The 22,719-nt window shown below is 40.7% G+C and overlaps 1 protein-coding gene and 1 long non-coding RNA gene across 3 annotated transcripts in view; one reads left to right on the forward strand and one right to left on the reverse strand.

Annotated features, from left to right (window-relative positions):
* Nucleotides 1-856: 856 nt before the first annotated feature.
* Nucleotides 857-18,461, reverse strand: LOC122120828. Its single transcript, XR_006149796.1, has 3 exons — nucleotides 18,185-18,461; nucleotides 8,600-8,604; nucleotides 857-869 (listed from the first exon to the last, which is right to left on the reverse strand). It is a non-coding gene; the product is annotated as an uncharacterized LOC122120828 (long non-coding RNA).
* The window catches only part of Vps41 (VPS41 subunit of HOPS complex), a 127,339-nt gene continuing 106,063 nt past the window's right edge, over nucleotides 1,444-22,719 (forward strand). The window contains exons 1-2 of one of the 2 annotated variants that reach the window (XM_042695047.1): nucleotides 1,444-1,488; nucleotides 10,380-10,418. In XM_042695047.1, the coding sequence (XP_042550981.1) occupies nucleotides 1,468-1,488; nucleotides 10,380-10,418 (60 nt within the window). In that variant the 5' untranslated portion in view covers nucleotides 1,444-1,467. The remainder of the gene's footprint in view (nucleotides 1,489-10,379; nucleotides 10,419-22,719) is intronic. The other variant, XM_042695048.1, reaches the window with a different exon arrangement.

Consider the following 22,719-nt stretch of genomic DNA (forward strand, 5'->3'; position numbering starts at 1 on the left):
TTGAATATTTGCCTATAAAAGACACCACACAAATGTTTAGCAAAATAACAATATAGCTTTTTAAAAGTTCAGTGTTCCTATTGGTGTAAGGCAAATCATCCCAGAAGCCACATTTTGGAATATGAAATATTGGAGTCTTTATAATACAGTTTTTACAAAGGCTTGCAGCCCCACATAACACAGCTAGGAAACATGTCAGAGAGGAAAGAACAAAAATAATACCAACAAGCCAATTCAGCTCCGATGAAGAGCTGAATTGGGACATCATGATGACGGGAGATGAGCCAGGAGACAGGACACAGGCCTGGATCAGAAAGACACAGGGCATGGCGTTCCTGCACCTAAGCTGGTCCAGGCCTAAATAGGGTCTGGGTAGGGGGGGAAGGGTCACAGGACACAGTCCAGTCCCAAGCACTGGACTGACAGATTCAGCAACCTTTCAGCCAAATGCCCACCCCTGTCTCTAGAGATCCAGGAAGGACTATCACTTGGTGGGGGATGTGAGAGGAGCCGGCAGGTGCATCACCCTCCCCCACCATGAAGACAAGTTGCCAGACCTTAAATGAACATACTCAGGTATCAATGAAACTTTTCCATCTAGGCAAGATAGGCCTTAACCTACCATATAGGCTCTACCTAGAGGCTACTCAGAAGCTGGTGATTCAAGCCAATTAGGAAGCTAATGAATGCAGAATCAGAGCATTCAGCTTTCCTAAGGCTATGACTTCTGCATTTCTCCAAAACAGAGCCCTTCTAGCTCAGCCCAGAGAGCCAGGCATCTGCACTTTAGAGGATGGCTTGTCTCACTCACCTCTAGGCCTTGGAGCTGGGTGAAGAGCCTCCAGTCTCCTTCCTAAGCACCAGGGTGGCTGCATGAAATTATTTAGGCTCAGCCATCTTACTTCACTATGTCAAAAGGATGGATTTTAAAGTAGCCAGTAGTACAAGTTAAATATTATGTTGGCTTTTCAAGGTAAAAAAAAAAAATCACTTTACAGTCATTTAATATAGTTAAGAAAGGGACTGGGGTGGAGGGTGGCAAAAATATTAGTCTGAACAGACCTTGATGAAAATGAGATTTTGGCATCAGACAGGGACAGAGTTTGACTCTAGTGTGACCTCTGGGGCACGCTGTTCTTTCGTACAAATGGGGATAACAAAAAGGAATTGTGGAGTGGTCTAAACAACTTAATGCCACCTATAAACCCGGGGCTCGCTCTTAGAGCATGTGCTTAATAAACGTTATAAGCAGAACAACAACAGAACAAATCATAGCATCAGCAATGGTTCTGTCTGCATTCTCCAAAGCCATTCTCCAGAGCAACATTCTCCAAGCTCAACTACTTTTCCGAGCTAGATGAAGTGGCCATGGCAGGTGCGGCTGAAACTACATTTCCCAGCAGGCCTCGAGCCAAGCGCCGGGGCTTCCTCACTTCCGGGTAGGTCATGTGACTCCCCGGCAGCACCATGGCGGAAGCTGAGGAACAGGTAAAGCTGCCCGCGCTGGTTCTGAGCACAAGGATCGGGTAGATGGACTGTAGTCTGGGCGCGGGGCGGCGCGCGGAGGTCTGCGGGAGAGCGAGGCCGGCCCGGGACGGGATGGGGAAGGGCGGCGGAAGTTCCTCCTAGGGAGCCGGGCGGGCCTGGGGAGAGCGCCCCGCCCCCAGGTCGGGGGCGGCCTGCCTGCGGTCGCGTCCTCTGCTCGGTTCCGGCCTCTCAGCCTCTGGTGTCCGTGAGGTTTTGTCCTGGAGCCAGGCCCTGCCATCCCCTGGACCTGCTATCCGGGGGAGCGGGAAGGGATGTCTTGAGGTTTGAGGTCAACCCCGAGCACCGTGGGAGATGGGAGAGTAGGTGAAGAGTGTTGTGTTTTGTTCCTGTTGGCTGTAGGTCCAGAGCCCAGGCAGGTGACGGGAAGTGAAGCCGGGATTAAGTACTGATTGGAGCAGGCGAGCCTTCGCACAAAGCTAGTGCCTACTCTTAAAAAGAAAAAGAAAAAGGCGTGACTGAACTATTTAGCTTTCAGATACAAGATGGAGATAATACTTGGTCTGTCCTTCGAGAAGACGTGGAGGTGGAATTACTTTATAAAGTGCTTCAAAGGGCTGGGCGCAGTGAAAGTTTAATCGACTTATTTTTGCTATTTTCCACTGGAGATAACATATTTACAACATATTCCCCCTTAATTTAAAGTTCCTTCCTTCCTTCCTTCCTTCTTTCCTTTCCCTTCCTTTTCCTTCCCTCCCTCCCTACTTTTCCTTCCTCTCTCCTCTTATCTTCCTTTCTTCCCCTTCCCTTCCATTAATTTTATATAAAGAAGGCAATATATAAAGATGGCAGTGTCCAGTCAACAACTAGTGACATAGCATTGGAGTTCTGGTAGAGATGTATAATGAAATAATGTATTGTTTTTATGCAGCGATGATGGTGGCTACATGATGGAAGGACAAAATTAAATCAGGATGAGAAAAAAGAGAATAGGCCAGACCTTGAGAGAGATCACAGAAGTTTCCATTTTTAGTGTCATTTCACTTTGAAGCAGTTTTCCCTCACTATTCCATGAGTGATTGCTTCTAAAAAGTGATGTGATGGTGAGCTATTTAATATCAGACATTTACTTATTTAGTAAGTTTTATCATTTGTATGATACTTTCATAGTTAAAAATGCCATATGTACACTTTATATATAGGAGTAATGAAGAAATTTGGCCAAGTAGAAATTTAGTTTGGTTGGTGTTTTTCATAACAAAATCTCTTACATTTTGCCTCCCCTCTTCTATTCTGGGCAGATCAAAGGAAAATGTTTTTGTGTGTGTATGTGTGTGTGTGTGTGTGTGTGTGATAATGTGGTTTGAACTTAGAGTCTCATAGCGTAGAACTTGCTAGGCAGGCACTCTATCACTTGAGTCACTCCACCAGTCTAAGGGAAAACACTAAGAATGCACCATTTCCTGTTACTGCTCAGTTTGATTAGTGATGAGATTGTTTGTCACTTCATTCTTATTATGTCATATTGAGTTGTAGTTGTTCATGATTTACTATAAAAACAACCCTCCCCTCAACTAAAAACAAAATAAAACAAGTTATTTAAGTTCTTAGATGCAGTGTAGGGAAACGGAAAGATTTGTCCTTGATGTTTACCACTCTTGTGTGGAAGACATGTTTGCAAAGCTGTCTAATGTGAGGTATAGCTCTATCTAGATATTTATCTATATATCATCATATCAAGAGAGGATAAGTTTCCCATATTTACAGCACTTTAAAAGCTTAGAAATCCCTTTCACATTGCATTTGTTCCTGTCCAAAGAATTCTGAGGTACATGTTTATACTGGTATGTAAATGAGACCAAATACCTCCTATGTCCAAACCTTTTAGTGCTTTCCCATCATGCTTAGTAATTGCCAGTGTTCTTACAGTAGCCTGTTTGGCCTAGAAGACCTTGTCCCTGCCACCTCTTATGCCACATTTCTCTTCTTATTTTTCACTGTGCTCCTCCCCTCTTGTCACTGTATCAGCCACATGGCCTTCCTTCAACCAGTAAGGCATGTTCCTACATCAGGACCTTTGCTAAGGCTAATCTTCCTTTAGGGACCTCATATCTTCAGGGCTTTCTATCATTTCCTGACCGAGACTCTTCCTGACCAGTCTTTGAGGCCTCCTTCCTGTATTATTTTTTCCTATGCTCACTACTCTTTGACATACTGTGTTGTAAAATTTCTATTTACTTCCCATATCATTGTGTATATTCTATTAGAGTATAAATTATATGGCATATTTGGATTATTGCTTCGTACTTAAGTTGTACTTGGTTCTTAACTAGCTAAACTTCACTTGACTTGAAGAACATATTCAGGCGTACATCTTTAGTAGATTTTAGTCTTCTGTCTCCAGAGTTCATGATTTTTTTCTTCACTAAAGCATCCTGCTTTAAAAAATATGTAATGAAACTTTTTTTTTTTTGGTTTTTGTTGTTTATGAAATAGAATTAGCACCTATGACCTAAGTGGTTATCCTTCTAGCCATTATTCCACCTTTGATATGTAAGCAGCAGTACAGGGCTGGAATGAGCATTAGCCTCCTATGTCGTGTCAGTGTCGCTCTTAGAAAAGACCAGTGGTCTGATGTCAATTGCAGAAAGAGACTGACATAAAATCTATTCCCCCTTTTTTTTTCTTGTAAGGAAAGCCAACACATAAGTGTTCTTATATTGTTAGTCCCTTAAAAGTTAAAAATAGTTTGGCTTTGCTCACTCTGTGGTAGCTTGTGTTTTGAGTTAATTTCATAGGAGAAAGTCATTAAAAACTGATAGCAGGCTTTCATTAATTTTTTGAAGGTCAAAAGTGACAATAATGGAATATTGAAATTTGCTAATTGTTCTGTTCTGCCACTGTAAACCTTTTTGGAAGTCATGACAGTGACGCCTTTTTTTTCTCCTGAGTGTTTTAGGCCTTGAGATTTGTAGTAAATGAACTTAGATAACAAGATGGTGAGGGCAAAAGAAGGTATTTTCCCTGGTGCCAAACAAAAACCTGGACCTATCAACACTGACTTTCCTGAGTTGTATTCTTTTTTTTTTTCTTTCTGTCTTTCTTTTCTTTTTCTTTTAGCCAGTCCTGGGACTTGAACTTAGGGCCTGGGCACTGTCCCTGAGCTTCTTTTGCTCAAGGCTAGCACTCTACCACTAGAGCCACAATGCCACTTCCAGCTTTTTCTGTTTATGTGGTGCTGAGGAATCAAACCAACGGCTTCATGCATGCTAGGCAAGCACTCTACTACTGAACCATCTTCCCAGCCCCTGAGTTGTATTCTTTTGTGATAGTTCCCTGCTTTTAGTTTTTGAAATGACCCAAACAGTAACATCTGCAGAAAGTTAACATACTTATAGAAACAACTTACAGAGTCTAAAACTAAAGTAACTTCTTAAAGTATGACCAGATATTTTAAAGCAATTGAGGATTCCTTGCTTTTGCTGAATATATGAGGAAGTTTGCAAAAGTATTTATATTTTATAGTTCACAGAAAGAACTAATATGCTACATTCTGCCAGGCAATCTTCTAACCAGCAGTTTTACTTAGCTCCAAAACGATTTATAGTTGGCCTTCGTAATCATGGATGCCCAACAGAATTTTTTCACTCTTCTCATGAATAACGCTCAGCTTGAAGTCTGGCTGTTTGTGTATTTGTCTTATCTTTCCCCAGGGATTGCTGAGTCCTCAAGAATTAAGGACTAGTGCTTACTCATGTCTGTGTCTTCCACAGAGCTGATGGCTTTCCAGATTCTTGGTGTCTAAATGCATTTATTAGAATAACTCCTAATTGTCAAATTGTAAATTAGGATCAGTAGAAATTTTTTATCTGACTTGAAACTAGAATATTAATAATTCAAACGTAATATAGGTTACATCTTCTGCATCCTTCATTTTTGTCATTCTGGATATCCTTTTTAAATTAGTGCTTATCTAATTAATTTATATCATCTTTTAATAGTTGTGCACAGAGATATCCTCTCATTTTCTGGGCACAAAGAGCCTTGAACATGACCCATTACAGTATTTGTGCAATCAGACCATCTATTCCTTGACTAGATGGGAGAGTTTCTACTTTACCTCTCTATTATAGAAATTTAATTTTATGTTTATTATAGACACTTATGGGTTATCAAGTGGCACATTCATGCTCATGTATACTCTGTTAGGTTATTAGCTTATACATATTTGAGTACCTAAGTCTTCTTGCCAGTATGAAATATGATAGAAGGTATTAATGTGGTTAAAATGGTTAGCTTATGAATAGGACAAAGATGAATCATCCAAGTTTGGACTCAGCTTATATATGTACAGTTCTCTTTGTTTATATTTTGGCCAAGACAAATCTTTTAAAAACAATTTTACCACCAAACAGCAATGACTTATACCTGTAATCTTAGATATTCAGGAGGCTGATATCTGAGGGTCATGGTTCAAAGCCAGCTTGGGCAGGAATGTCCATGAGATTCTTACCTCCAATTAATCACCAAAAAGCCAACAGTAGAGCTGTGGTTCAAGTGCTAGAACAGTAGCCTTGAGTGAAAGAGTCCTGAGTCCCAGGTCCTGAGTTCAAGCCCTAGGACAAGAAAAATGATTTTAACAATAAAAAAAAAGTTATGAATACAGGATCAACAGATTTTTTAGAGGGCCTTTTCTTTATCCTCAAATTAAAGTGTAGTCTCAAGTTAGCCTGCACTTATTCCTTTGTAAGTTTTTCTATTTCATGTGAGTTGGCTGGGGGCTGATGTGCTTCTTCTTGGTCTCCATAGCACCCTGTCATGTTACCACCATGGAGAGGTGGCACCCATCTGAGTAGGGTTTCTGTATCTGGGGCAGGACCCTTTCCTAGTGGTTCGTTCACACCCGCCTTGGTCTGTTCTTGACGTCCTTCTTTGTGGTTTTTGTTAACTAATGCAAGCTCCTTGTTTTAAACCTGCTGAATCTGAATCTGAAGTATATTAATGGATACGAATTAGCTCATCCTGATTCTGATTTAGGGTGTCAGTATAGTCTTGTCCTTTTCCACACTGGGGCAGATCTCAAGGTTTTTCTTCCTTTGTACAATAAGAATGCATGAACTAGTTGGGTTTAGTGGATTGAGTGCATTGTACTCTTTGTTTTTGTACTCTTGCCAGCTCCCCAGATACTCCATTATCTTTCCTACTCAACCTGCCTAGTTTCTATGTGCCCTAAACTTGTTCCTTTGAGTTTTGAAAAATATTTCCTCCTTCCTAAGGCCAGGCCAGACCTGGGGATCCATCATAATCCTCTTTCCCAATAAGCTCAGCTAGACACATAGTTAGTTTGGAAGGGAGGGAAGGTAGCTGTACCATGTGGAGTATCTCATATCCATCTTTTGCCCAGCCTGACTCCCTGCGACTGGGTCTCTGCTGTCTTTCTTCATACAGCATAACCCCATGTCAGCCTCCTGCACAGTGTGGAGCTGCTCTCATGCTTCAGCCCCTCATTCTCCCCCCAGTTCTCAAAAATGTGTATGTTTGCCAAATCCTGGCAGTGTCACTAGTCCTTTAGGGAGGGCCTGGCTTCTCTCTCCTGGACTACCTCTTAACCCCTCCTGGCCTCTGGGGCCCCCTGTGCTTGGTTCCCACACCACTGTCAGGCCTGTTCTGGCTCCACCATTAGAGATGGATGTTGGTTGAAAGCCTTTCCATGGGTTTTCTGAGCGCACAGTGGGCCTGCTGGGTTGTAAACACTGTTGGAATCACTTTGTCCTTGTTTGTTGTTGCCTTCCTTTGGGATCCCCTCTTGTAACTGTCATGAGGCAGGTTCAACTCTGTGTGGGGACAAGGTACTTGTTACTCATTAGGGAGAATTCTGGGTGTGAGTGGTGGAGCAGAGTTCCTGTTTTCAGTCCCTGCACGTCTCTTCTTGCCATCATCAGCAAACATGCTGAGTGAAGACCTTGAGTAGCACAGTGGGAGACAGAAGGCCAGAGCCTTCAATTTTATCCACAAAATGCATTTAAAATAGTTGTGATGAGAATAAGACTTGGTCTTAGGTGCTTTGAACTGAACAGTCAGAAAAAAGAAAGGCCATAGGACACCAGATCTGGACCTTGTGGCTTGGGCTTGCAGTTTGGACACAATTCGCTGAAGGGGGCAAGTCCTAGGTTGGGCTGTGAAAGAAGGTGAGCATTTAGAAATAGCTGGTGATTTTCAAACTTTAAACCTCAGATTGGCAACATGAGACTGTGAGACAGCTGGCTTGCCTGGCAGCATCCTTCTCCCCTCCCCCCAGGGTTCTGGGAGTTGGATTCATATTAGCACAAGTGCTAAGATGGGCCATAGACTGGCTCAGTAGAGGGAATGGGGTCAGAGAAGCTTTGACAAAGATCACAAGTTCAGAGCAGCAGGTGGCAATGGCAGAAATGGATTGCCCCCATATAAAATATTGGGAATGGTTGGGCGTCAGTGGCTCACGCCTGTAATCCTAGCTCTCAGGAGGCTGAGATCTGAGGATCATGGTACAAAGCCAGCCTGGGCTAGGAAAGTCCGTGAGACTCTTATCTCCAATTAACCACCAGAAAACCAGAAGTAGCACTGTGGCTCAAGAGATAGAGCGCTTGCCTTGAGCTGAAGACCTCAGGGACAGTGCCCAGGTGAGTTCAAGCCCCATGACTGATTAAAAAAAGAAAAATATTAGGAATAATGTTGGGGGAGAAATGGATTCCATTGCCGGCATAGCTGCTAAGTTCTCAGTGAAGTACAGTGGAAACTGTGTAGACATATTCTTTTTTTTTTCCAACTCTTAGGTATTTATTTTATTTTTTAAATTTTATTTTATTTTATTTGAGAACATACTGTACAGAGGGGTTACAATTACATGGGCAGGATAATGCATACATTTCTTACCAAGCATTGCAGCCTCCTCCTTTGTTTACCCTTCACCTCCCTTCCCAGCCTCCCCCCTCCCCCCCAGTCCTTCCCCCCCTCCCCCCCCACACCAACATTGTAAAGCTCGTTTTTGACATGACATTTTGTACTTCTCATTGTTGCAACAGGTCCACCTGAATCCTTAAACGACTTGTTTTTTTTTTTTCATGGAGCCGTACACAATACCTGTGCACCAACCTCCAATCCCAGGCTAGCATTTTGCTACCAGGCTGATTTAGAGACACGAGCAGTTGATATCTCATTGAGAAGGCCACCATTTATGGCAGGAGGTGCCTAAGTTTGTGGATAGAGTAGAAGAGCTAAAAATCTCTTGTCTGGCTGCATTTGACCTTAGCCAAAAGGCTGAGGGACAATCGGGGTCAGACTACCTTGCTGGGATATCTGAATTCTGTTGTTTAGGATGAAGACTGTGGAGGGCTCTTTGAGGAAAGGCACTCATCAGCATAATCCGTGCTTTGGGAAGATAATCCAGGTGGCAGCTGATAAATATGATGGGGAAGTTGCATGTCATGGTGTAGAGATCATTAATAGATGATTTGAGCTTGAGGAATTGCTTTGCAAAAGGAAGGTTAAAAAAAAAAAGAAGAAAGATAAGTTGTTTGTCTAGGTATGTTTGTTTCTGGAGGTCTTTGTTCCACTGGAAGCCTTTGGCTTACTGTCATAACTGAAATGATACTGTAGCATACTGTCATACCTAGCCTCTTGCATTGAGATGGTCTCTCAAAGACTTCTCTGTTTGGGTTGATCTCTTGTTCGCAGCTTTGTAAGAAGCTAGGATCCTGGGGATTGAATTTAGAGCCTGGGCACTATTCCTTAGTTTTTTGCTCTAGGCTGGTGCTCGTCTACTTGAGCCACAGTTCCGCTTCTGGCTTTTATTAGTGGTTAACTGGAGACTTCTGCCCAAGCTGGCTTTGTGCTGCAATCATCTGCCTCCTGAGTAGCTAGGATTATAAGCGTGAGCTGTCAGCGCTCAGCTTTCTTACTATTTGATGATGAAATAAACAGTTTTTAAACCATTAGAATATGTCAAATAAGTTGAACTTATCTTGTTATTGAGTCCTAAGTGAGTAAAGAAAAAATGTACCCGGTTTTCTTTAAAATTTTCATTTTTTTCCTTGAAGAAATATTAAATCTAATTTGTCCTTGCCCATTTGTTTTCATTCTTTCTTTCCTCATCTCATGGATTGTTGTAAAATGCTTACATTCTGTGTCAGCATATTAGCAGTAACCTTTTATTGCTATTGATATCTATAAGTACGTTAAGTAAATCTTCATCTTGCTGACCTCTTGGAGGACGCATGGTGTCAGCAAATTCTGTCTTTCAGTGGATGGGTGAGAGATTAGCAAGATCAAGTCCATTTTTCCCTTTTTGCTTTGTTTCTTCCATGGCAGCAAGATTCATTGTTTAGCAAGAGAGGAACTCTGCTAAAGGGCAGAATTTGTCTTGGAGCCAATGGTGTAGTGTGCATGTAAATTATTCAGTCTTTTTGTGCTGGACCACATAGGTGCCATTGCTGGGAAGTTTCTTTATTTAAAAAAAAACACTGTTTAAGCAAGATAGTCATTTGATTCAACTAGATTAACAGCATGAGGATGAGTAATGCAGAGATATCTGCATAAAAATGAACTTTAGATGGTTTGTTGATAGTATTTCACCCTCAAGATCAGTGAGGCTGCTTTGCTGGATGAAATGGTCCTTGGCTGTCAAATTTTGGGGAAAATAGAAGTGTGGATCCTGGAGGCTGAGGCAGCCCCAAAGTAAGGAGGCTGATGCCTGCCAGGGTGTGGATAAGCAGTAAGAGGTATGCAGTAGGCCAGCATACAGGGTCCTCTAAAGTGCAGTTACAGATAACTTCCAGAAAGGCCACATGGGATTTAGATGTAGGACACAGATGTGTTTTATTTTTTCTCTCCTGACCATTCCCTCCTCTGCCTTGTAGGACACTGGATCTCTTGAAGAATCTACAGATGAGTCTGAGGTAAGGTTTTCTGATCTGACACTTGAAAGGCTCCATCACATCCATCCCAGGGGACCACGCGGAGGCAGGCAGGCAGGCACAGGAGAAAGATTATTACAATGTTTATTAGAGGAGTCATATTTCCCCTGGAAAGAGAGCACATGGCATCTGTCCCTATCCAGGTAGCAGGAGGGGCTGGGGGTGGGGGTAGGAGGTAAGGTAGGTGGGAGCTCTGGTGGGTCTGGGCAGAGAGGGAGGGGCCAGCTGTATGGTGGGGAACTCCAGGACTGGGAGGAGCTCAGGTCTGGGTGGAGCTGAGGACCAAAGGTGGGGATAATGTTTACAACACTAACCTTAGAACTGTTTGGTCTTGCTCTGCTTTACTAAATCTTTTATTCTCAAGGTCTAAGCTAGCTAGGGGGGACTGGGTGGGTAAAGTAGGGTCATGCATGGAGAAGAGCATGCTTACTGGTTTTCTTCCAAGATATTACATGGATTAGCTTTAAAAATGAGCCTGAAAAGAATCAAAACATTTTCTCTTCATCTTGAACAGTATTTTAATTTGAGCCATGTGGACACAGAGGAAATTACTGTAAAGTTTTAAAAGCGATTCTTGCCACAATGAAAATATTTTTTAGTTTGTTTTTAAGTTATCCACTATAAATTTTACAGTATTTATTTCCCCCCTCTTCACCTGGCTTGCAGATGTTGGGCAACCATGGTACCATTGAGCTGTACTTCTAGCCCACCTACTAAAAAATAGTACATGAATAAGACATTCTCATATATACTGTATTCATTTTACTCGATAATAATTCCTGAATCACTGAGATTATAGTTCCTTCCCTCCCTCCCTCCCTCCCTCTCCTTCCTTCCTTCTTTCCTTCCTTCCTTCCTTCCTTCTTTCCTTCCAGCCTGCCAGACTGCCTGCCTATCTCCCCTCCTCCCCTCTCTTGTCCTCTCTTACCCTTTCCTTTCTCTCCCCTTCCTTCCCCTCTCTTCCCCCTCCCCTCCTTTCTTGGTGCTGGTCTTGGGGGCCATCCCTGAGCTTGAACTTAGGCCTGAATGGTGCTACTTCTGGAGAACAGGGCAGCATCCCTCAGACTTGGTGGTGAAGGGACAAAACAAAGACCAGGAAACTAGGTGTGCCCAGGGACAAATGCCATCATAAAACCAAGAGAATTGCTTTTTCTCTCTCCTGTCACCCAAAGCAGATGCCACCTATAAGAAAAGTACACTTCCTTTTAGTGAAATAACATAGAAACCTGAACTATCACCCAGATGCTTTGCTCCTTTCTTATCTGCAATTGCATCATTTCCAAATGAACTGAAATGGCAGGTAACTTCTGTACAAAGTTTCTGGAATTATAGTTATTATAGAAAATAATATTTAACACTCGATTTAAATAAGTGTCTTTAAGCATTTGCTAACTAGGCCTGGTGGCACATACTTGTGATCCCAACACTCAGGAAACTCAGGTAGGAGAATGAGCTCAGGAGTTTGAGACCAGACTAGGAAAATAGTGAGATTCTGTCTCAAGACAAAATACAAAATTTATAGTTATAATCAGTTACCTTCAATCTGAAAATTTTAGAATAGAAATGACAAAAACACCTATGAAGTTAGGGATGAGAATTAACAAGTGTCAGTACAGAAGTTGAAAGAAAAGGTTGTTTTAAAGTTGAAGAGACTAAGTTCAGTGGCTCAACTACATAGTAATTGTAATCTCAACTACTCAAGAGGTAGAAATTAGGAGGAGATTTGTTTTAGGCCAATCTGGACAAAAGTTGGCAAGATCCATCTCAGTCAATACACCAGTCATGGTGTTGTACCCCTGTAATTCCAGTTGGGTAGATCCATGACTGTCTGGACAAAAGTGTGAAACCCTATCTAAAAAATAACCATATAAGGGCTGGGAGTATGGCTCAGGTAGTAGAATGCCTGCCTAGCAAATGTGAGACCCTAGTTCAGACTCTAGTATCACGAAAAACATAGCTGGATGTGGTGGCCCAAGCTTGTAATCTTAACTACTTGAGAGGTGGAGATCAGGGAATTGCAATTTGAGGCCAGCCTGGGTATAAAGGCTTGTAAGACCCTACTTCACCAAATAGCAAGGGGTGTGGCTTGTGCTTATTGTCCCAGTTGCTGGAGAAGAAGCATAATGGCTTCTCCATCATCTCCAATGACACATTGCTGCACTAGTGAGAGGATCAAAGCCCAGGACAACCTGGGTATAGATCAAGACCCTACCCAAAAGGAGCTGTAGGTGTGGCTCAGGTGGTAGAGCACCTACCACCTGAATTCAATTCAGGCCCTGCATTCAATCTCCAGTACTACCAATGAATGAATGAAGAAAGAATGAATGAAAGAGCAAAAGAAAGAAAAAAAGAGGAAACCAAAGGGGAGGAGACCCACAAGGAAGCTTGACACTGTAGTATACATGTAGTGTATAGCAAAAGTGGGTTCCAGTTCTGGGCTCTTTTTTGGTTGCTTTGCCTTAAAGGTCTGATGCATTTTCAAATGATATTCCAGGACTGCCTCTTGGCCTGGAGTTCATGCCTTCCTTGGCTGTCTTCTGTACTTTGTGTGTGTCTAACTTGGACATCATACCCCTCTGTTCTGCATCTCCTTGTATGACACATGGGCTTATAGACTTGCTGTAGGCTTGAAGTGCAGGCTAGATATGATGAATGCTTGTCAACAGTTTGTGGAGTGCCTCAGACATAGGGAGCACCCCATAAATGGTGGTAATCTTTAGCTTGTATTGTAGATGTGGAGTTCTGAGGGACTCCCCAGCTCTACAGAATGGTGCTGATTCTAGTGAGTTCTAATCAGCTGCTGATGGACCTTGTCCAGGTTGCTTATGTGTATTTTCTGCATTTGAGCCTTGAGAGCTATTTTCTTGGGTTTCTTTTCTGAGTTTGATCACATTCCATTTCTCAGAGTGAAATTTGGAGGCATTGGCAGTCTGACCAGGAGTCGGTTATCTTTTTTTCTTCTTCTTCTCTGTATCTTCTTCCCATTAGCTTTCATAATGTTTTCTCAGGACAGACATTTCCATTATGCACATCTTCCTTATTGAAGTGCTGGGATATAATTTCCATTTCTGTGAACAATAATATATAATGTTTTCAACCATGTGTCTTAACAATTTATCATTTCTTGAAATAATGCATCTCATATGAACTGGGCTTTTACATTATATTAGGAGAACTATTGTTATTTTAGGTTTATCTCATGCTGCAATTTTAATGTACATCTGAGAAAAGAATATTGTCTACCCTACATTGTCCATGTATTTCACTACTCTTGAAAACTGCAATTAAATTAAGTGAACTAGCCAAGATAAATATAATTAATATAATTGAAAGTGCTGTATATGTCAATATGTAAAGTATGAGATTTTTAACTTGGATTTTGTAGTCAACGTAGAAATTCGGAACTGGCATTCCAACCAATATAGCTAAGTGTGTCATTTAAGGGACTACATTGAAACCAGACATTGGCAGATGGTGTCTGTTATCCTAGCCACTCAAGAGGCTGAGTGAGGTCTGAGGATCTCGGTTTAAAGCCAGTCTGGGCAGGCAAATTGGAGGAACTCTTAACCTTTAATTCATCAGAAAAAAATCAGAAAGTGAAGCCCTGGTTAAGTAGTAGAGAGTGCCAGCCTTGAGCAGAAAGAAAGCTAAGCAAGAACATGAGGTCTTGATTTCAGACCCAAATACAAGCACCAAACAATAGATTTTCTTGTTCTGTATTTATGTTAAACTTGGGTTAGTTGGGTCAGATTTGTAAGATACAATTAATGACAGGTCATCCCGTCTGATTCTTTTAATGCATATGCACTGTTTATTCTACCTTGATGGTATTTTATTTTTGAAAAGCATAGTGAAGAAATAAACTATCTTAAAAAAAATTTTTACTTGAAGCAATAAGATCCTTCCCATACTGATTGTTGTGGTAATAGGTGTTAGGCAGGACCAGAGGACAGGAATGGCTTTAGTTAGTCTTGAAATAAATATGTCTGGATCTTTTGAAAATGAATATTCATGGGTCCTTCAAAGATGATGTCCATCTAGGTCTGACTTAGTTCTTCCAAATACCACAGGTTAAGTTAATAAACATGTTAAAACCAAAAAGACTGGCAGCTATGTAAAATAATCATATGTGCTATTTCTGTTAATTGAGGAATTCATTTTAAATGAAATGCTATTTCTAATTGACTAGCCTAAGGAAAATTCTTATTTTTTTTTTCTGTTTTGTTAAAATAAACCCAGCTCTTTTGGCTTGGGTTTTCTTAATTTAATTTAATTTTTTTTTTTACAGGGTCTGTAGCCTAGGCTGGCCTTGAACTTGAACTTGCCATGCTCCTGCTTCTGCCTTCCTAATTCTGGGATCATAGGCATACACCACCATGCCTGGCCAGGAGATAGCTTTTTTAATCAGAAAATATATCACATAAAAATTGTTTATCTCACCTCATGAGCAGAACATTATGAATCATTTATTGGATCTTAAATTGATTCTTTACATGTATTTAATAAATAAAGTTATAGGAACTAGTAACTAGAATGGTTGAGATTGATTGCTGAGAAAAAATGGAGCAAAGGATTAAATATTCTATCTTTCCAAATAGCTTTTGGATTAAAAACTTGCTCTTTTATTTAATGAGCTATTAATATTTACAGGTTCAGCTGATTATTGCATCATTCAAGCATGGATAAACATTTCTTTTGAAGCATATATTATAAAGATTCCTTTGGAAGTTTGATAGAAACTTTGTGGATCCAAAATTTTTTGTTTTTTTGAGATAGGGTCTTGCTGTTGGTATGTAGTCCTGGCTAGTCTGGAACTTACTAGGGAGTCCAGGATATGTTTGAACTCACACTTCTGTTTCAGCCTTACAAGGGCTGTTACTAAAACATGCACACTTCACGCCTGGTGTATAAAATTTTTGAATCTCTATTTTTAGCATTCATTAGAGTGAAAGGATGAACATCTGTACCCTTATAATGTTTATATTGTCACTGCCTAGGAGAAAATGTTACTTTAAGAGACTCCAAGATTGGTCATTTTATTTATTAAAGAAATATTATTGACTATTAAGATGCTAGAATACATTAGTATTGATAAGAAAGGTAGACTATAAACAAAAAGCACAAATATATGACATCAGCTAGTAATACACATTCTAGAGAAAATGGTTGCATTGACTATGGGCAATATGGAATGGGCTGAGGAGCTGAGTTTCATTTTGAGTCCTCAGAGAAGGCTTTTGTGGTGACATTGCAGCCTTATTTTGCAGATGGTGCGTCTAGGGCTTTGAGAATGCCTTTTGTCAAACAAGGACCTCTTTTGGCTTCTAGGCTCAAATTGAGAATTGTATGATTCTGCACTGTGCCCTTAAAGTGAGCATGACTTAATTTTGGAACCAGCAAATGAAATTGTGCTTTAGCTTTAGGCTTGGCTTTGGCCATCCGACTCAACAGCCCACCAACTTTACCCCCAAATACATCTAAGTCCTCATCCCTCAAACCTGTGAATGATACTTATACAGGGCAAGGGACAGTTAAGGTTGCTAGTGAGATAGGATAGGAGTCTTTGTAAGTGGGTAGGAGGCAGGAGGAAGGCCAGTGGTCTGATGTGGGAAGGACTCAGCCTGCCTTTGATGGCTTGGAAGGTGGAGGAAGGGCCGCATTCAATTAATGCAGGGACAGGCAAGGGGAGGATTCTCCCTTCATGCTTCCAGAGATTGCCATCCAGTGCATTCTGTCTTGGACCTCTTCCCTATGTAATTATAAGATAGCAACCAACTTTTGTTTGTTTCAGACTGCTAAGTTTATAGTTATTTTTACAGTAGCAATAGAAAACTAATACAGGAAATGACTTGATTGGATGGCCTTTCCCCTTTTGACTTTTATTTAGCTTTGTTAGAGTGTGGGGAGTCAGTTTCTGTTGAAACTGATCATCTTGGGGGGGGGGGCTGTATTTATAGATTTTGTATTTTTCTTTCTGATTATCATTCTCAAATGTTTAAATGATTATTTCATTTGTCAGTTAGGACTCAGTCTGTACTATTAAGGCTTTAAGGCAATCCTCTCTTTCTAGACTCAAGAAATGCTATAACAAATCTGAATAGCACACAGGCTTCTGTCATCCACAGCTACTTGACTTTTTAGTTTGACCAGTTTTAAATACAGAGATTCCTGGGCATTCAGGGCCTCACATTACTTTAGAATGTGACTTTTCTCCAAAGACCTCAGTGGATTAAATAAATCTCTTAGAATGGTATTAGAGAGAGATGGGAGTGGAGAAATGTCTGATAAAGCCTTAGGTTTTAGTCTGTTGTCATCGTTTCCATCACCAGGGATTGGGCAGTTGGGAGGTATTTAGCCTTTTAGTCTTCATAAGCATCCAGAAAGGGTCCTGGACTTACCAAGCCAGAGACTGTAATATTTCCCTTCTCTTTCCTAATGACAAGATTCAGACATATGCTTGAAAATGGCTTTTTTTGGGGGGTGGGGTACTGAGAATTGAACCCCAGGAACTTGTACATATTAGACAGTCTTTATCCCCAACCTGCATCCCAGCCAATAGCTAATGGGATGTCTCTGTCTCTATCTCGGTGTCTACTTTATCTCTTGCAGTACTAAGGTTTGAACTCAGGACTTCATGCACACGAGGTAGGTGCTCTACTGCTGAGCAATGTCCCAGCTTATTTCTGCACTGATTCCTTTTCTTTTTTTGGTCAGTCTTGGGGCTTGAACTCTGGGCCTGGGTGCTATCCCTGAGCTCTTCAGCTCAAGGCAAGATCTCTACCACTTGAGCCACAGCGCCACTTCTGGTTTTCTGGTGGTTAATTGGAGATAAGAGTCTCACAGACTTTCCTTGCCCGGGCTGGCTTTGAAGCATTATCCTAAGATCTCAGACTCCTGAGTAGCTAGGATTACAGGAATGGGCCACCGACACCTGGCTCCACTGATTCTTTTAAGGTTGGGTCTTGCTTCTTGTCCAGGCTTGATCCTGGGCTGCCAGTCTTCTATTTTACATTTCCTACCATAGCTGAGATGACAGTTATGTGCCAATATGCCAGTTTCTTCCATTGACATGGAGTCTCCCAAACTTTTTTCCCCAGGCTGGTCTGGAACTGATTCCCTCCTGATCTCAAGCCAGCTATGTAACTCCTGCTGGAATGACAGGAGTAAGCCATTTTTATAATAATAGTATTATTATTTAAATTTTTATTGTTATTATACAAGTGATATACGGAGGTATTACAGTCAGGTAAAGAGTACAATTCTTTTTTGGGGGAGGGGAGTTAAATATTTATTAAACGAAACATTTAAATTCTATATCCACCTGAAGACTGTAAACAAATACAGTATATGTGTAAGGTAAAGATGGGCAAATTAGTGGAAAACCTAAAATGCCCTTTAAACACCAGAACCTCACCTCACCCTTCTTAGGCCGATGCCAAGGACTCTGTCACAAAGTTAAATGAAAAACCATTAGGTTAGCTCCGCTCTATCTCCTAGAGTGGATTTCAACACCTGGATTTGTTTCTCACTGCAGTAGGCTGCATTTCAGCAAGGCAACAATGTAAGATTTTGTTTCTGTGGTACTAGGATGAGACCCAGGTCTTAGACATTCTCAGCAAGTGCTTATCACAGAGATACAATCCCAGACTTGGTTTTTAGAGACAGGGTCTTATTATGTAGTTGGGGATGGCCTTGAACTCCATATCTCAATTGCTGGGATTGCAGGTGCACACAACCATGCCTGGCACAAGTATAGTTTTTATATTCACAGATTAGCTGAAGAGTACAAATTAAGTTTCTAATCTAGGTCTCCCTTCCTATTACCATAATTAGCAAGAAACATGAGTTAGAAATAAATGACAGACCACAGGTAGTTACAAAAATAGATGACTTATAGGATAATAAATATCTATAGTTAAATTGATCACAAAACTTACAAAATTTACTTTTTTCCATAATGTGAAGATTATCTAAGTACATTCAAGAGAGACAGTGGGGGAATGGGCTGTGAGAGTTGCTGGCAAAAGGAAAAGTATAAAATCCAGCAGGAAACTGATACAAATGAGAATATGCAAAACACAAAATTCCTTATGATCCTATGTAGACACCAAAGTTAGCTTTCAGCCCTTTTTATATCTTAAAAAGTAAAAGAGTATAATTCTTTTTGGAAAATGTCACCCCCTTCATTGCTCCCTCCCTAAAAGCATTATTTTTAATGATGCAGTAAAATCAAAGCAGTATAAGTAGTATAAAAAAATAATTAGAAGTGTTACTGTTTGTTCAATTTTATGTACTGGTGGTATGATAAGTTAATTCAGAAGGGAGACTGCATTCTAAACTTGAGGTTGAATCACACACAGGGTAATATTTTTAGTGACTCACATTCACTGGATAATACTATATTCTGTGCTTTGTGTATGCTTACTACATTTAATTCTTGAAGAAATTCTTAGAAGTATGTATCATCCCAGAAAGTAAGGTACCTCAGGTTTTAAGTAACTTGACCAGCATATAGGGGTTGTGTATGGTACTCCAACATCTGAGCATTATTTAGTTTACTTTGTGACTTTGAGATGGATTCCAGTTGGATTTTGGATAAAGCAACCTCTTCTCTTCCTCATTCCCTCCCTCCCTTACCTAGCTTTGCTTCTCATCTTCCTCTCTGCCTCTGCCCTCACTGAATGACAATAGTGAATTCTATTAAGACATTCGACCATCCTCTTTCTTATGTCTCTTACAACATCTCCTGGATTATTTATCTTAATTGAATACTTCCTTGAAAAAAATATTTATTTCAGTATGAGACTTTGGGTGATGACTCTTCTGGGCCCTTGGGAAGTTCCCAGTAGGTCATTTGCATAGAAGGTGGCCCTGGGAGGGAGTTTCCTGTTCTGATTGGCCTGGTAGGAGCTGGAGGAGCAGATGCAGCCTGGCCAGTCGTCATCCTGTCAACTGGGGCCCAGGAAACTCAGGAGACTTCTTAGAGAGAGGAATGCAGTATCAGGCCAATCCTGAGCCTGATCCATTTCTGCTATGGCCCCATGCAGGGTCTTTACTCTTCCTCATGACTTCAGTTGCTCCATGGGGGCAACTTGGGAGATGTTTTCTAGAATCTACTTTTTTCTCACTGAGGGAAGGGGCCAGCTACTGACTGTCTTGACAGAACCTGTCTTGTTCTTTCCTTATTCATAGTGCTTTCAAATAAGATAGGTAGTACTTTGATGGTATTCATTTCCTCAGTTTATTCTGTGGTTATCTTAACTATTTTTTTCTTTAAAATATGCTGCATTAGTTACCTGAGATAACTGGTGGCTCAGGCCTATTACCCTAGTTACTCAAGAGGCTGAGATCTAAGGATCAAGATTCCAAGTTAACCTGGGCATACGAATTTATGAGACACCTCCAATTGACCAGAAAAATAAAACAAACAAAAAGCAAGCTTGAAGTGGAGGTGTGATTCAAGTTAGTAGAGTGCTAGCTATGAGTGAAAAAGTCCAGCAAGAGTGCAAGGCTGTGAGTTCAAGCCCTAGTACTGGCAAAACAACAAACCAAACAAAAGAAACTCTTGGGATAATGGAGTTAAAAGGAGGAAAGGTAATGTTGCTGATGGTTTTAGAAATGTCAGTTGTCTGTGTTTGTGGCCTGTGGCGGTACAGTGGTGACAACATGTGGCAGAGGAGTCTGCTCAGCCCATGGCATCTAGGAGTGAAAAGACATGGGTGTTTGGTGTCCCGTGTCCTAACTTTAAATCTTCTTAACAGTGATTTCAAGAACCTGAGCATTTTCCTTTTTCATATAACAACATGCAAATTAGAAAGAAATGTAGATTTTTCTGAACATAGAATTTGCTAGTGCTGTTGGAAGATGCTAGAACTTCATGTCTGTGAACTTTTCTGTAATTCCTACATGGACTGTTGCCCCTTTCTTCTATCTGATACTCCTACCCCCACCCTTCTGTGTCTGTAAACTTATAGCGCTTAGATGAGTTCCATAGTTCTTGATGCTAGACTCTGATTTGGAGTGCAAAGCTAAATGAGAAGGTCTTAGGAGAACTGCTTAGTGAACTTGGTATGCTGTTACCACAGATGTTTGTTTTCACTGGTCTTATTAGGTACCCACTGTTTTGTTAGGTGAAGTTCTGAACAATGAAAAGGCATAAACCCTGCTTCTTAGGATCTTGTGATCACCACCAGCTATTGGGAAAAAAGGAAAAGAGGGTTATGTTTTATGTTGGCTTTAGTGGAGGAAATTGTCTACCTGAATGGCGTATCTTGGAGATTGGGGAGTTTATTCCATATGGCTGCAAGGAAATGAAAAGCTTATTTGCTTTTCTCATTTTTTTCCCCTTCTTCTCTATATTCTTATCGCTTTCCCAATATAAAATAAATGATGAGAGTTGATCTTGTTTATAGTAGTGGCTTAGGGCATGGGGACCTTCACCTTATTTTTTTTTCCTGCTTGAATTGAACATGAAATTCTAGTACTATGGGCAAAGGAGAGAACAGGGTTTATGAAGACTGCATATCTTGTGAATCTTAAGTGGAGCTTTCCAATTATTACAGGCTTAACTTTTCCTCACTGTAGTATTACAGTGAGGAAAGCAGCTCTGAGAGATAGGGATCTTCATTCAGTTGATAGAGTTATGAGGAAGATGTTCAGCAGCATTTATTTGGGTTATTATAAGAATAACATTTTTATAATATGACATGTTTGTTTTAGATAATTTGGAAGATGTGGACAATAGTTGCCTCTTATGGTTTCTATTTGCTCTGTGCTAGTCACAGTGACCCCGTGATCAGAGGCCTATCATCATTCCCTCCCCACCCTGGGATGAAGAAGTCGAAGCCTAGGGAGGTTACTGGTTACTGCTGTGCTGTTATTCCTAGTACTCCATTCCCATGCATTGCAGATATGTTTCTTAACAAAAATTAGGATCATGCAAAACAGATTTTGTGACTTACTTTTTACCTAATGACATCATGAGCACATTTTCCCTTGCTATTCAGTTATCCTTTAAAATACTTAAAAAAAATTTTTTTTTAGCTGGGTGCCAGTGGCTGGTGCCTATAATCCTAGCTACTCAGGAGGCTGGGATCTGAGAATTATAGTTCGAAGCTAGCTCAGATAGGAAAGTCTGTGAGTCTCTTTTCTCTAATAAACTACTCAGAAAAAGCCAGAAGTGGAGCTCAAGTGGTAGAGCATTAGCCTTGAGCAAAAAGAAGCTCAGAGAGAGCACCCAGCCCAGAGTTCAAGCCTCAGGACAGGCAAAAAAAAAAAAAAAATCTTTATTTTGAAGTTTCACCAAGAATAGTATATCAAGTTGATAAAGTAGGGAAAAGGGAGAAACATTTCCCACTCATCCACAGGATATGGGAGCACAGGATCTCTATCACAGGCTTTACTGTCCCTGTGATATGTTATCTTGTGAAATTCTGCTAAGCTAGCAATTTTAACTTGAGCACTGTTGGCATTCTGGGCTGTGGGGGCATGTCCTGTGCTCTGTAGGTTGTTCAGCATCATCATTTGAAAAAAAAAATTAATATTTCCTTAGTAGCAACATTGCTTGGAAATTGAAAGTTTAACAGGTTTATTTGCATTCATAGAGAATGTAAGAGCATAGCTGTCAGCAGTCTCACAAAAGGCAGCCTGGGAGCTTTGACCACCTAGTTTGAGATGAATTCCATTATCTCCATGTTACTTTCTTAAAAAGTTTGGTCATTGAGGCAGCTATAATACCTGTATTTCTAATGGAAACCAGAAGTTATTCTTTCAGCCTGCTTATGTACTTTTCTTGATGTGTTTTGACACTTCAGAAGGATCTGTAAAGCCATCTTTCCCACCAGATACTCTTTTCATAAATAAAGTGATCTTTCCGTAGTAGAACTGAAGCATACAATTACTAATAGTTGCAGCTACCTTCTTAAGAAGGTACCCATCATTGTGTGTGCTGGGGAGGCACTGCTTCAGCAAGTGAAAGCCACTGAGATCATTAGTCCTTGATTCACATTGAGCCTAACTTGAAGGCTCTTTTTTCCTCATCAGGGTTCTCTTCTACCCTTTCTAGAAAAGCTCAGGTTCAATATCCTGAATTTGGAGCTGACCTATTTTGTACATGTATATTTCATGATAACAGTATAGTTTCAGATAGTTGTGAATACCCAGTAATAAATATGCTTCATCTATTCATGTTGTCTTTGTTGAGGAGACCCAGAAGCAGTGGTTAGATCTATTGCTTAAAATATTGTTAGTTATGTTTTTGAGTCTTACAGTATGTGTTTTTATT

Source organism: Dipodomys spectabilis, unplaced genomic scaffold, assembly GCF_019054845.1.
Source record: "Dipodomys spectabilis isolate Male_0828 unplaced genomic scaffold, ASM1905484v1 ptg000178l, whole genome shotgun sequence".
Classification (NCBI taxonomy): Eukaryota; Metazoa; Chordata; class Mammalia; order Rodentia; family Heteromyidae; genus Dipodomys; species Dipodomys spectabilis.